This window comes from Girardinichthys multiradiatus, chromosome 4 (genome assembly GCF_021462225.1).
Source record: "Girardinichthys multiradiatus isolate DD_20200921_A chromosome 4, DD_fGirMul_XY1, whole genome shotgun sequence".
Taxonomy (NCBI): domain Eukaryota; kingdom Metazoa; phylum Chordata; class Actinopteri; order Cyprinodontiformes; family Goodeidae; genus Girardinichthys; species Girardinichthys multiradiatus.
The window spans coordinates 13,739,050-13,753,962 of NC_061797.1; the positions used below are offsets into that span (position 1 = coordinate 13,739,050).

The following is a 14,913-nucleotide window of genomic DNA, read 5'->3' on the forward strand; positions in this document are numbered from 1 at the left end:
GTCAGAGTTAACGAGAAGATGATTGGAGCTAAATACCAGACATTCCTAGAAGACTTGAGAAAGGTGCAGAGATTTATCTTTCTGTTGGACAAAGACCCTAAACATACAGCCAGAGTTACAAAGGAATGGTTTAATCCAGACCTAACTTGAATTAAGAATCTGTGACAAGATTTGAAGTTGATGTTCACAGGTTCTTTCATTTCAGACTGACTGAGCTTGAGCTATGTTGCAAACTGTTGGGGAAATATTTTAGTCTCCAGTCTTGCGTGGTTTTATTTTTCTTCTTTTGTTATTTTTTCTTGTTTGCTGTTTTTGTATTATGCTTACTCAGTTTATTATTTATTCACTGGTTAACTAGACGATTATCATCCTGCTGTTTATCAACATCTCATCTCAGACTGAAAACAGATTTTCAGAGTGAACCATGATAGTTTATCTGTGTTGCATTAATGGTTAATTGGCAGAGCGCCTGAGGGGAAAATATGACATTCCTTCTCTAATCTTTGCAGACTAAAGCACTTGTGGTTTGCTGTGGGAGTTGCTGGAAGTAGGTGGACTCACACAGGACTACTAGCTTCTGAATAAGGCCACCTTTGGCATTGAAGTCAAAGGTGGCCTTGTTAAAGAAAAAAAGATAGAGAGGCTGAGCAACAGAATCAAAGGAGTCAGAGAAGAGTACGTACGTCATCTGATTTCTAGTGTTTTTGTGCAAAGCCAAGATCCTGTTGGTCTTAAATCAGCCAATCAGAGGTCGACTGAATATTCTTTAGATAAAAAGTAAAGAAGGAAAGTAGAATGACTTAACTTCAAATGCAACAATCATTACATTTTGACCACTGACAGATTAAGTGAATAACACTGATAATCTGTTTATCATGGCACCTGTTGTTGGGTGGGATATATTAGGCAGCAAGTACGCATTTTGTCCTCAAAGTTGATGTGTTAGAAGGAGCAAATTAAAATGGTGTAAGCAAATTTAACAAGAGCCAATAGGGAGTAAATGTCATGATCAGCAACTGTTTTTGTTTTTACTGATTGCATTCACATGATTTCTGTAAATCCCTGTTGTATTTAAATTCCTGTTTTCTGTTCCTTCATTGTCGGATCATCTGTTTTCATTCTGTTCTCGTTGCTGTTTTCTCTTCTGTTGTCATCCCTGGATTCCTGCACTTACTTTGTTGTCATGTGAGATATTAAATTATATCAATCCGCCACCCTGCTGAACATGTCCTGTCGCTTTGGTCTTCCACAACCTCAAACCCTGACAGTAAATACTGGTCTGTGAGGTTCAATTCAACAGGTGAGCTACTGTACTTAGTTTGCTGAAGAAGACAATGTTGTTTCTGACAGAAAAATAAACCCTGACTGATTTGTGACCTTGCTGTCTACCACTGAAAATGGCAACCATAGACACATGAGTATAAGAACTGGACCACAGAACAATGGAAAAAGGTGGGTCTGATGCATCATGTTTTCTCTTACATCACATCTCTGTGCACCACCTAGCTGGGAAACAAATCTCAACAGGATGATGTTTTGGACAATTTTCTGTTGGGAAACTTTGCATCCAGCCATCATTTGAATATTATGTTTACCTTTGACTGCAAAACATTGTGTGAACTAAATATCTTTCTCTGCAATGAGGAATGATGCCTGAGGTTTCTTAACTAGAGATTTTACACTTTACAACTCACATTTGGGAGACTGACCAACACAAAGTAGTGTATAATTGTCAAGATGAAGGTAAAATACAATTGCTCTACAAATAAAATTATAAAAGAGTGGCATGCATATCTATTTAGCTCCCTTTATGCTTATAACCCCAAATAAAGTACAATGGAAACAATTACTTTCAGAAGTCACATAAATAGTAGAGTCCACCTGTTTGTAATTAAATCTTAGAATGAACATAGCTGTTCTGTGAAAGCCTTAGAGTTTAACACCAATCCGTGATGCAGCTTTTCTTCAGCCAGCAGGATGGTGGTCAAAGCTGATATGAGTGGTGGAAAACACTACATGGCTAATACCACTGGGTTTAAAACAACTTGGATTTTGTGCCTCTCCATTCGTCCTCCAAATTCTGTGACATTGATTTACAACTGAAATACAAATGTACTTTCATTTGAAAAAATAATTACTGAACAAAAGTCCAGACTGTTTTCCATTTAGCCCTTGTAAGATGCTTCTGGTTGGATCTCTGTGTGCTGGTTCTAGAACCACCTGCAGTCCATAGATTTTCCCCAAACTGTTAAATAGAATTTGCTTCACAGTTTTCTCAAGTCAGTAGTTTTTTCTGCTGCTTGAGCTCCTTTCTTTCTATAACATGTTTTCCTTCTACTTAGCTTTCCATTATGCTTGGGTACAGCACTCTGTGCATCTATAGGAATTATCTGTCTACTGGAAAACTACAAAGTCAACATTAATTCATATGATTGTATAGATCATAACATAACATTTCTGTTTTCAAAATGGAAAAAAAATATATAATTTTAGGCTTTCATTAGCTGTAAGCCAAAATTACTAGTATTAACAGAAATAAACACCTGCAATACAGTATATCACTCTGTGTATAATTAATCTCTATAATGGAAAGCTCACTTCGTGTGTTGAATTACTTGAATAAATTAGCTTTATAGTGATATTATAATTTACTTAGATGCACCTGTAAAATAGTTTGCTAATATATTTATTCAGAGATTGTAGTCAAGTTGATGATGTGTTCAAGACGACTCGGAAATAGGGGATAAGCCCCGTCCATTATTGATTTAAGACGAGGCACGCAATACAATCATTAAATGAACCCGTTAAAATTAATTATTTTGTGGGGCATGTCAAACAAAATAAGTTGTTACTGCATTAATCATCTCAGATTTCTTTTGAAAAGAAAACCTGTCGTTTCAGAGAAACAGACGGCTTAGTCTCTGTGTTCAGCACCATGGACAAGGTCCTAAACAGTGATTGGGTCAACAATTCAACGTCAAGGATTAAAGTAATCCCACTATTGGACCGAATCAACGTGACAGCAGAACTCTATGCGGTGATTGGTGGAAGGTTAGGATATCAATAGTTTATTACTATAGTTATACCGCGCAGAAGAAAAAAGTACTATTAACATCCAATTATTAGGCTTTCGGTAGCGGTGGATTGATATTAGAAGTGTATTCAGGACACAGGTGAAGCCACCGTGTGGAAGCATATTACAAAAAGGAGCTGCTGCTCTCTGAGGTAAGCAGATTAGGTTTCCATTTGAATCCGTAATTCGTGGCAACGACAGCCCGCTCGAACATATTCCGCATTCGCAGTACAATAGTGCTTCTCATCGTTTTCCAGGTCACACGAGGCTGTGCGCCCGGTGTGTGTGTGTGTGTGTGTGTGTGTGTGTGTATAATGTTTCTGCATGCATGATGAAAGCAGAAAGATAGTGTCTTTTAGCAGGCATTTAACAGGCACATTAAATCCTCCCGCAAACGCATCGACGGTAACCATGAGCTGTTCCATTCACTGTAAACCTCATTTTTACTGTTCAGTGTAGTAGCCGTACGACTCATCCCATTAAGTATCAAATCATCTGAAAATTATCCCGCAAGTTGCCAGCTATACCAATCTGGAGTTTCTTCTTGTTTGACAGGGTGCAGGGACTGGCGGAAGATTCAATTTTAAAGCAAACTACCGTGTGTCCTCATGGCTGGTCAGTATAAACAGACATTTACAAAAAAACAAAAGAAACAAAGACAAATGAAAGTCAAACAGAAATATCTAACTGCTCTTTAATTATTTACAGATTCCGAGCCCAATTTCCCCCCACTGCCCGGGTTTGTTCCTCTCAAGCCCTGTTTCTATCAGAACTTTGAGGAGATCCCTGAACAGCACCGCAGCATGTGCAAGAAAATGTACCACCTGTGGATGTGTGAGTAGCCCATAAGAAATGCTGCATGTGATACTTGACACACTAGCATCTTTTTAACCTACATTGCTTTGCAAAATTAATAGTACTCCATGAACTGTCCCCATTTTGTCACATTAAAACAGCAAACCTTAAAATAATTAATTAGGATTTTGTGTGATTGACCAACACAAAGTTATGTATAGTTGTGAAGTGGAAAGGAAATGACACATGGGTTTACAAATGTATTTATTTTTTGCAAATATTAATCTAAAAAGGCTTGCATGCATATGTATTCAATTCCTTTTCATCTAATATCCCTAAATGTTAAACCAATTTCCTTCAAAACCCATCTTATTAGTTGTTTTTTAACAACATGACTCAGGTAGAATGATGACGATGGTGAAATTTAATAAACAATATAGAGAGGACAAACTTCCAAAAACTGTTGACGACAGTAAAACAACTGAGGAAGAAAACTAACAGAAGATGTCGGTTAACAAAGGAGAAACTGACTAGGTGCTCAGCAGATGGAAAGGTATAAATGGTATGAGATTGATAACTGGGAGGACAATGATTGACTGATTACTCAAAGGAAACAGCAGAGTGATGCAGCTAGAAGTGAGTGGCTGAACAATATAAATACTAATGAGGCACAGGGTATTAACAGCAGCATGCTGTGGGGATGCTTTTCTTAAGCAGGGACAGGGAAACAGGTCAAAGTCAATGGGGGGATGATGTCGCTAACTAAAGGGCAATTTGGGAAGAATTCCTGTCAGAGACTGGAAAATATTTGAGACTAGGTTGAAGGTTTCAAACATACACCCAAAACCTTAAGGGAATAGTTTAGATCAAAGCATATTTATTTGCCCAAGTCAACCAGTCAATGTCGAATCCGACCGAATCGGCGGCAAGACTTGAAAGTTGCTATTTACACATAATCTCCATTCAATCTGACTTAGTTGTGACTTAGATAACAAAAAATAATACAACATATTGACTTTGGGCTGCTAAAAATACATGCTTGCTATACTTATTTTTTTATTTTTAATATTTAATATTTAAAAATCATATTTCCTCCTACTTTCATTTCACAATGATGTACTCCTTTGCACATGTCCTTTGCAGGACATGTGCCTTGCACTGTGAACTAACTCTACAAGTCATCATTTTCTTTTCATTCTCCAGGTGTCAAATTAAAATAAATGCTAAACAGAAGGTATTTGATTTTTGACAGAAGACATTCACTTTAATTTCTGGCAGTTTTTAATTAGTTAAATCTTGAATTGTGCATGTGTGTTGTTCCTACACTGTTTTTTCCTGCTTTTTATGCTTTCACATTTATTCTTTAGATTTTCTGTGAAAATATAAAGCCAATATGTTTTTGTGTTGAGTGTTTGCTTTTGTTTTTATCAAATCCCTCTTTTTGTTTTTGTGCTTCTAAGCAGTTCATTGCTTCACGCTTTTCTTCTAAGATACTAAAACGCATTCTCTTCCAATCAATGTGGTTTTAAAACTGTTTGCCTATCCTTCATGGAACAAAAGCTGCCTAAAGAGAAAAGTACTGATTACAAAATTTTTAAAACCAAATCATCTTGTGAGCCCTGTTATGTTTGTGAAGGCATGTGCATGTGCATGAAGAAGATGTGATCTTTTGTATGTGTTTTGTACCAAAACCTAAAATGTCTCTGTGGTGCCTTTACAGTGAACAGTGTCACCCTTGCAGTAAATTTCATTGGGTGCTTTGCTTGGATGTTTGGTGGCGGTGGAGTGACCAACTTTGGATTGTCCATCATCTGGCTCCTAATGTTCACTCCTTGTTCCTACGTGTGTTGGTTTAGGCCCATCTATAAGGCATTTAAGTAAGTGAAGAACTTAACATGCAATGTTTTTAAACCATGTTCTTGTTGGAACTGACAATTAAGTTGTTGTAGTTTAAAGAATTATTAGGAAATCATATGATTTTGAATGTGACACTATATTAAACAATTTTCAAAGATAAAGAGGCTTAAAAAAAGGAGTGTCACATTTATAGCCAATGTCCTTGGTGGACATCTCATATGGTGGCTCTGGAAGCTTCTACTCTATCCACAGTCTATGTCTTGTGAATCTCCCCCAAACTACTGAATAGAATTTGCTTCCATCTTCTCAAGTCTGCAGTTATTCCAGTTGCTTGTGTTTCTTTTTTCATCACACTTTTTCCTTCCACTCATCTTTCCATTATACTTGAAAACAACACTCTGTGCTTCTATAGGAATGACCTGTCTACTTCGAAACTACAAAGTCAGCATTTTTCCCATGATTTTATAAACCCTAACATAACATTTCTTTATTAAAAAAGACAAAAAACCGAATTTTAGGTTATCATTAGCTGTAAGCAAAAACCCCTAGTATTAACAGAAATAAACACCTGAAATACGGTATATCACAATGAGCATATGGTGTATATAATGAGTTTCACTTCTTGGACTGAATTACTGAAATAAATTAGCTTCTCTATGATATTCAAAAATGTATACATAACTTTTTATGTTGATCAGGGTATGTGCAAATTTGTAATTAGTAATCTAAGACTTCCTGTTTTCCCTGAATATGAAAATGGCATGACACAAACTACCATTTATCCTAGACACTCTCCAAAAACAGAAATCCAAGAGAACAAACCTTTTAACTAAGTTAGGTCTGTGTTGATCTTCATAAGTCTACTAAAAAATAGTTAGTAAAAGCTTGCTATATACAGTTGAACAACTCCAGCTGTGATTAACTAGGCTGTACCCAAGTTTAACCAGCTACCATGGACACTAAAGGTAAAAATAAGGCATGGGAAGTAAAACAAATTATTCAAAGATCATTGATAGAAAATTGCTAAATTATTGTGAGATCATGCTACAGCAACAAAAGATCAATTTGTTTCAAGGATTTTGCACATCTTTACCAAGGCTGTCAACATTTGTGGGAGCAATGTACAAGATCCATATCGACTGGTAAAAAGAGAACACAAACTAAAAAAAAATGAATGGTGTACAGAAATGTTTATTGCTTTTTTTGTATTTCTGTTAGGTCGGACAGCTCCTTCAACTTCATGATGTTCTTTTTTGTGTTCATGGCCCAAGTTGGAATCAGCATCATCCAGAGCATTGGTATCCCAGGATGGGGAGTATGGTAAGAGTTAAATAAACTATTTTCTGAAGCTATATCCCAAGGATAAACCAGTACCTTGTCATGATTTGGGGTTTGGTGTTTGGTTTTTGGTTTTTCTCTTATTTTGTTCTCACAGTTGAGTTTTGGATAATGCTTCTGTTCATTGTTTTCCAGGTGGTGCTTTAGTTCTTTGCTTAGGTTTTCTTTCCCATTATTCTTGTAGTTTGTTTTAAGTGCATTTATGTTCTAGCTATGTTTTTTTAAGTTTGATTATGTCCTTGTAATATGTAGTTCCAGCCATGTTTTGTTTTCACTCCTGCCACAGCTTGTTATCAGTTTCATTCGGTCCACCTGCACCATGCAATCAGTTTCTTCGTTTCACTTGCACCATGCTCCATATATATTCCTATATTCTGTTTATTCCTCCCGGAAACATTTTATCTGTTCACGCCAAGTGTGTTTGCCAAGTTTGTTTTGCTAAGCTTGTTCATATCTGCACATGCCACCTTCAGCCTGCTGTGAGTTTTCTTTTGTTTCATTAAAAATCTGGTTACTCACCACACCACGCTGCTTCCTGCGTGTCTGCATTCTGGGGTCCACTCCAAACACCACGTCTTGACATATCTGGCTCAATATGAGATTTTTTACTTTCTTGTCCATCTGGTGTTGAACTAAACATTTTAAGTGGTCTCAACCATTTGAACTCTTTAGTATTTGAATCTAAATTTACAGGCTCATCTAATAATCTCCTAATTTAGCCTGTCAGTTTAGGTGCACGGCCATTTCTCAGTGTGTTTGCAGTTGTGCCATACTCGTTTCATTTTTAGATGATGGATTGAATAATGCTCTGTGAGATGTTACCTAACCCTGCAGTTAACCTTTCTAAAACTTTATCTCTGATCTGTGTGCCTTGTTCTTCATGATGCTGTTTGTTCACTAACACATCTCAGAGGCCTTCACAGAACAACTGGATTATGCTGAAATTAAATTGCACACATTTAAGGGGAATATTAAGGGGTACCAGAATAAAAGGGTTTGAACAGAAATGCACACCACACTTTTCAAATTTTAGTAGCCAAACGTTTTAAAAATCATGTATCATTTTACTTTTACTTCACTGTTATACACTACTTTGTGTTGGTCTAACACAAAACAATTTCAAATAAAATCTACTGGAGTTTGTGGTTGTAGCAAGACAACTTCTGAAAATGGATAACTTTACATAGGCACTTTTCCAAACAGCAGAATTCCTGCACAAAAGAACAAAAACAATTTTTAGACAAATCTGAGTGGCTTATGGGTCATCCGCTACAACATTTAATAAATTACACATCTACAATCATCTGCAATGATAAAATGTGAAACTCATTTTTATATTTAGAATGACAAAGAATTAAGAAACATTATGTTTTTTTAAGATTGTTGAACAAAACACCTTAAATTCCAAAAGGACAAAGGTCACGTCTTTGATTATTGTTATATTTTGTGCTCAAGGAACCCAAATTAAATGTGCTGAATTTTTTTCATAAAAAAACAATGTCAAACTCTCAGATATTGGCTGTATATAACTTTATGTTAGTCCTCATATTATACTTTGAGAGGCCATTAAAGTAATCCAGTAAATGTCACCAGGCTAATGATCAGAAATTACTGTTATTATAGCCTCTATAAAGTTTGTAAATGTCACCATGTGCATTGGGATGTTCTCATCCTTGAAACCATAACTTTTTATATCACAATGCTTAAATCTATGAATATTATATCATTTTTTAATGTTTAGGAGCACCACACATTCCAAAATGAGACCGTTTCTTTTCCTGTTTTGTCCAGATTCGCTGATTTTAAAATAAAGTAATATAAATAAAATGTTCTAACACTCATATTCATATATTTGTTTTACAGCGGCTGGTTGGCCACCATCTCCTTCTTCAGCTATAACGTTTTTATTGCATTAGTCATGCTGATCCCTACCATCATGTTCACTGCTGTGGCCTCGCTGTCCTTCATTGCACTCACCAAGGTAAAAGTTTTACAAGTCCATTTCTTTGTTGAGCCACATAAGGTAAATATATATTGAATTTCAGCATAATATGTCTAATAAAGCTAAAGAAACCAAATAATGTATGTACATAACTTGTCTAGACGAGTCGAACTATCATCCATCCATCCATCCATCCATCCATCCATCCATCCATCCATCCATCCATCCATCCATCCATCCATCCATCCATCCATCCATCCATCCATCCATCCCTCCATCCAATGTCTATACCTGCATGTCTGTGCAGTGTTGGGGAAGCTGGTGCCTATCTTTCCCTGAGTCAATCCTTTCTAGAAGCAACTTTTGCAGCATTTTGGGGTATGTCTCTACCAGCTTTGTACATCTAGAGGGTAATTTCTTTGCCCATTCTGTTTTGCAAAGATACTAATAGGCAACGTACAATTGGACAGAGACAATCTGTGCCTTGTGGCACATCAAACTGCTCCAGTAAAACATCCCCAAAGCATGATACTTTCACCACCACGCTTCCCTGTGGGTATGGCAGGTTCAGAATGATGTGCAGTGGTAGTATTCCATGTTGCCCAAAATGTCAAATTTTACATGCCTTCCTACACGTTTCCTGTGTCCTCTGCTTTGCTTGTCTTGATGCAAACTAAAAACAGGACTTCTTCTGCTTTCTTTCGACTATATTTTTCCTCTTTCCACAAATTTCTAATGGCGACATTTGTGCAGTGCTTGACTAAAAGACTGGTTGACAAATTCCCCCATCTGAGATGCTGCTCACCCATAGTTACTATGGTCCTCCTACTTGTTTCTATGATTAATGCTCTCCTCTACTGGCCATGTCCTAGTAGGTTAGAAGTTGTACCATACCCGTTCCATTTTCAGATGATGGATTGAACAGTGCTCTGTGAGCTGGTCAACGTCTGAGATATTGTTTTATAATGTATAACTGTGCTTAAGCTATTACACATCGTTATCCCTGACCTGTCTCCTGTGTTCCTTGGTCATCATGATGCTGTTTGTTAGCTAATGTTCTCTAACAAACCTCTGGGGCCTTCACAGAACAGCAGGTTTCTAAAGTCAATTGGTGGCAATGAATTTTTTTAGGGGTATTAGACTACAGAAGGCTGAATACAAATGCGTGCAACACAGATTTTTATTTGTCAGAACATTTAAAAATGATGTATTCTTCTCTTCCTCTATTCGAAGGTCTATGGAAAAAAAAAACAGCAAAATATACTGTGGTTTTCTGAAGGCACCTGTATCTTTCATGAAAAACTCATTAATAACATATTACCCCACCTTGTCTGCAGATCCATAACTTCTATCGTGGCACTGGAGCCAGCATGTCCAAAGCTCAGGAGGAGTGGGCCACAGGAGCCTGGAAGAACCCCCATGTCCAGGCGGCAGCCCAGCAGGCTGCCATGGGGGCAGCTGCTGGAGCCATGCAGGATCAGTTCTCCAGCCCACAGTACAATGAAAATCAGATGTAGCATCTTCAAAACAGAAGATGTCAGAGATTTAAAGCCAAGGTTTAACTACAGAACATCAAAAACCATTTCATTTCTAAGACAGAGTTGATGAAACAAAATCAAAAAGCAGAACTGAACATCTGTGGATAGCTGTTTTTTAGCGATCAACATTAAAGGGTATTTAAATTCTTTGAAGTATTTTTAGATTTAAATTTCATAAAAATGTGTATGTTTCTCAAGTAAATGTTATTGTGATGGCATACAAGCCATGTGCTAATTTAGGTTTTGAAATTTATATGAACAAAACAACAAATGGGTCTACTTTGTGTATGGAATCTATTTTCATATAAAGATGTCAGATTTATTGAGGATCAACTAACTTTATGCATAGTTTTTGGATGATAAAGTATTCATAGCAGTGTTCTAGTAATTCTTTGATTTTAAACTTAAATGTGAACCAGAGATACTGATTTTGTAAACATGTTTTAAATGAGGTTACTTTCTAAGACCTCAGACATCCACTCTGAACTGCAAATGTATGCATTATATTAAAAAAAACTGTATTAATGCAACTCTTTAAGTGGATTTACTCACTGATAATCTGAACTTTGAGGTTCCTTATTGCTGCTTTGTTGGCACCAAATGATTTCTGTCACATTTCTCACCCTGAAAACACAAGGTTTATATCTCAAGTTAAAATTAGCTTTGTTGTTCTGTTAAGCAGGCAAGAAAACTACAGTTCCATATGAATGTTTATATACACTCATCATTAGCAGTTATGTCATTATTTTTGGCTTTTTTTAGTTCATTTAAACTGTTGATTTTCCAGGATCAAATAATTATATAACAGTTAACAAAAAAAGAATGGGTACATAAGTCAGAATTCATTGTGTCAAAATAGTACATATGGGGTCCAATATATGCATACACCCCCACTAATATTTGCATAATCTCAATTTGCATGTTTCAAGGAGACCACATCCTCTTTGAAGACATCAGCAACACTCTAATATAATTTTCTCTGGATATTTAACAACCCTTTTAATCAGAAATGGTTAGATTTCCTGGCATGCACCTAGCTTTTAAGGGTAGTCCAAAATATGGGTCCAGATCAGGACCAACCAGAAACTTAATGTTAGGCTATTTTGAAATCAGTGTTTATGTATATTTGTGTTTATTTTCCCATTTTAAGTTTTCACCATCTTTAGGTCAAGTTAAATAATTTGGAAATAGTCCTCATTATTCATTATACCCTTAACATTGCACCAAAAAGCCTCTCCCAAACATACTTTTGTGATCAAGCTTAGTCAGATTTTGTCTCATCTGGACAAAGACCTTTTCTCCACAAGGCCTTTGCCTTGTCCATGTGGTTAAGTGCCAATTTTAGTCAAGCTCAAAGAGTAACTAAACCCCAAATCAACTTTTTTTGCAAATGAATTATATTAATTGGTCCTTAATAGATGCTATCTTTATGTCACTGTGATTTTGTTTTTACATTTTAATTTAAACTTGTTTAATTCTGCAATATTTGTCCTAAACCCGTCTTAGTGCTGACCTCTTTGGAATAAAGGGTGGCTACTGCATTTGAATTGGTTGAAATGGTACAGCTTGATACATGTCTACGTCACAACCCCCACGTTTGAATATTCTATCCACCACTACGTCAACAGCGTTGGCTTCGTGCATCACTGAGTCAGCACTTTAAGCCAGCAGCTTGAACTGATAAGGCTCAGGCCCCCAGGGTCCTTGAACCCTACCTTAACCTCGGAGACGAGAGGGGTCAAAAATCCTTCAACTCAAAACTACAAGCCTCGCCCTGGTCACTCTCTATATTTGAGTATGTCAAATTAAGCTAGTTGTCTCTTACGCGCGTCCACCTGACGAGGGAAAGTGGCATTTTGGTTGCATTTGGAAACATTTTCCAAAATGTTTCTGGGGGCGGGATTATATTTTTTACATCAGGTTTAGTTACACTTTAATGTTTCCCTTTTTATAACAGCAACTTCTAGCTTCCCGTTTATGATTGGCTTCAGCCTTGGCGGTTCCTGAGTTGCTCCCGAACATCCCAATCTTACATAAAACTCCATGAACAGCGTCCCCAAAGCCATGACCTTAATTACTTCGAACATTTTTGAGCTACACTTAAAGTTTGGGTCCTTGGCTGTAAACCACCAATTTAAATGAACTTTGCCAAGAATAGTGGTCAAATATCCAGTTGAATTTATACCAGAAGCTTGTTGATGACTATGAAAAACTGGCTGAGATGCAGCTCACTCAGGAATATTTAACCAAACATTGGTAGAGGTGTATGTAGACTTTTGCACCCAATTCTTGTTTTTAGAAATTATGGAAGTTCTATGCCGCTGAATCATTCCACCCTGGAAAAAGAAAGGTTCAAACAGATTAAAAGCCAAAAATGAATATATCAATTGTATTCACAATGATAGTATGTGAACTCAAAACTGTAAAAGAATAAATTCACATATCTGACCTATCTTCTACGTTTTCTGCAAAATGTTTGTTCTGAACATCATCTTAAAAGAGGTTAAGAATGTTGGGATTTAAAGAAACACAGTTTTGCTGTATGACCACACAGGGGCGCTGATGTATCTTGCATGAAACAAATAAGTTCAGCCACCACATAACACTCAATACCTTTAATAAATATATAAGTAATATAAGTATAGAGTGCATTTACCTTATACTGCTGTAATGTTTCCCTGTCAGTCATAGTACTGGCATTCCAAATAGGAAGGTATAAATTCATTATACACAGGCACAGATAGTTGGTGAAAACAGCACATTAACCGCCAGTAAACTGGGGTAACCATCATTCATCCAGTATCCGTATGTTTGCTGTTCGTTGTTGTGTTTGAGTGTTTTATGTTGTTTGTCACATTTCATCAAGATCTTCTTTTTTGTCATTAAAATGTGATTTATACTGTTTCCAAAACATTACACACAGAAATGATACAGTCACATTTAAACAGTCATTATCCGAAATCAGGGGAGGCAACTTTTGTACCTGTAGATGGCGCTATGTACTCATAATACTAGTCCAACGTTCCACCCTGACTGACCACTAGGGCCACTACAGGTCCTTCTCAAAATATTAGCATATTGTGATAAAGTTCATTATTTTCCATAATGTAATGATGAAAATTTAACATTCATATATTTTAGATTCATTGCACACTAACTGAAATATTTCAGGTCTTTTATTGTCTTAATATGGATGATTTTGGCATACAGCTCATGAAAACCCAAAATTCCTATCTCACAAAATTAGCATATTTCATCCGACCAATAAAAGAAAAGTGTTTTTAATACAAAAAAAGTCAACCTTCAAATAATCATGTACAGTTATGCACTCAATACTTGGTCGGGAATCCTTTTGCAGAAATTACTGCTTCAATGCGGCGTGGCATGGAGGCAATCAGCCTGTGGCACTGCTGAGGTCTTATGGAGGCCCAGGATGCTTTGATAGCGGCCTTTAGCTCATCCAGAGTGTTGGGTCTTGAGTCTCTCAACGTTCTCTTCACAATATCCCACAGATTCTCTATGGGGTTCAGGTCAGGAGAGTTGGCAGGCCAATTGAGCACAGTGATACCATGGTCAGTAAACCATTTACCAGTGGTTTTGGCACTGTGAGCAGGTGCCAGGTCGTGCTGAAAAATGAAATCTTCATCTCCATAAAGCTTTTCAGCAGATGGAAGCATGAAGTGCTCCAAAATCTCCTGATAGCTAGCTGCATTGACCCTGCCCTTGATAAAACACAGTGGACCAACACCAGCAGCTGACACGGCACCCCAGACCATCACTGACTGTGGGTACCTGACACTGGACTTCTGGCATTTTGGCATTTCCTTCTCCCCAGTCTTCCTCCAGACTCTGGCACCTTGATTTCCGAATGACATGCAGAATTTGCTTTCATCCGAAAAAAGTACTTTGGACCACTGAGCAACAGTCCAGTGCTGCTTCTCTGTAGCCCAGGTCAGGCGCTTCTGCCGCTGTTTCTGGTTCAAAAGTGGCTTGACCTGGGGAATGTGGCACCTGTAGCCCATTTTCTGCACACGCCTGTGCACGGTGGCTCTGGATGTTTCTACTCCAGACTAAGTCCACTGCTTCCGCAGGTCCCCCAAGGTCTGGAATCGGCCCTTCTCCACAATCTTCCTCAGGGTCCGGTCACCTCTTCTCTTTGTGCAGCGTTTTCTGCCACACTTTTTCCTTCCCACAGACTTCCCACTGAGGTGCCTTGGTACAGCACTCTGGGAACAGCCTATTTGTTCAGAAATTTCTTTCTGTGTCTTACCCTCTTGCTTGAGGGTGTCAATAGTGGCCTTCTGGACAGCAGTCAGGTCGGCAGTCTTACCCATGATTGGGGTTTTGAGTGATGAACCAGGCTGGGAGTT

General features: G+C 37.5%; 1 protein-coding gene across 1 annotated transcript; it reads left to right on the top strand.

Annotated features, from left to right (window-relative positions):
• Window positions 1–3,029: 3,029 nt before the first annotated feature.
• Window positions 3,030–12,996, top strand: LOC124866726 (secretory carrier-associated membrane protein 5-like). The gene is made up of 7 exons (XM_047362646.1): window positions 3,030–3,225; window positions 3,629–3,688; window positions 3,782–3,907; window positions 5,589–5,745; window positions 6,944–7,045; window positions 8,927–9,044; window positions 10,343–12,996. The coding sequence occupies exons 2-7, from the start codon at window positions 3,682–3,684 to the stop codon at window positions 10,520–10,522; spliced, it is 690 nt and encodes a 229-aa protein (XP_047218602.1). The 5' UTR covers window positions 3,030–3,225; window positions 3,629–3,681; the 3' UTR covers window positions 10,523–12,996.
• The last annotated feature ends 1,917 nt before the right edge of the window (window positions 12,997–14,913 follow it).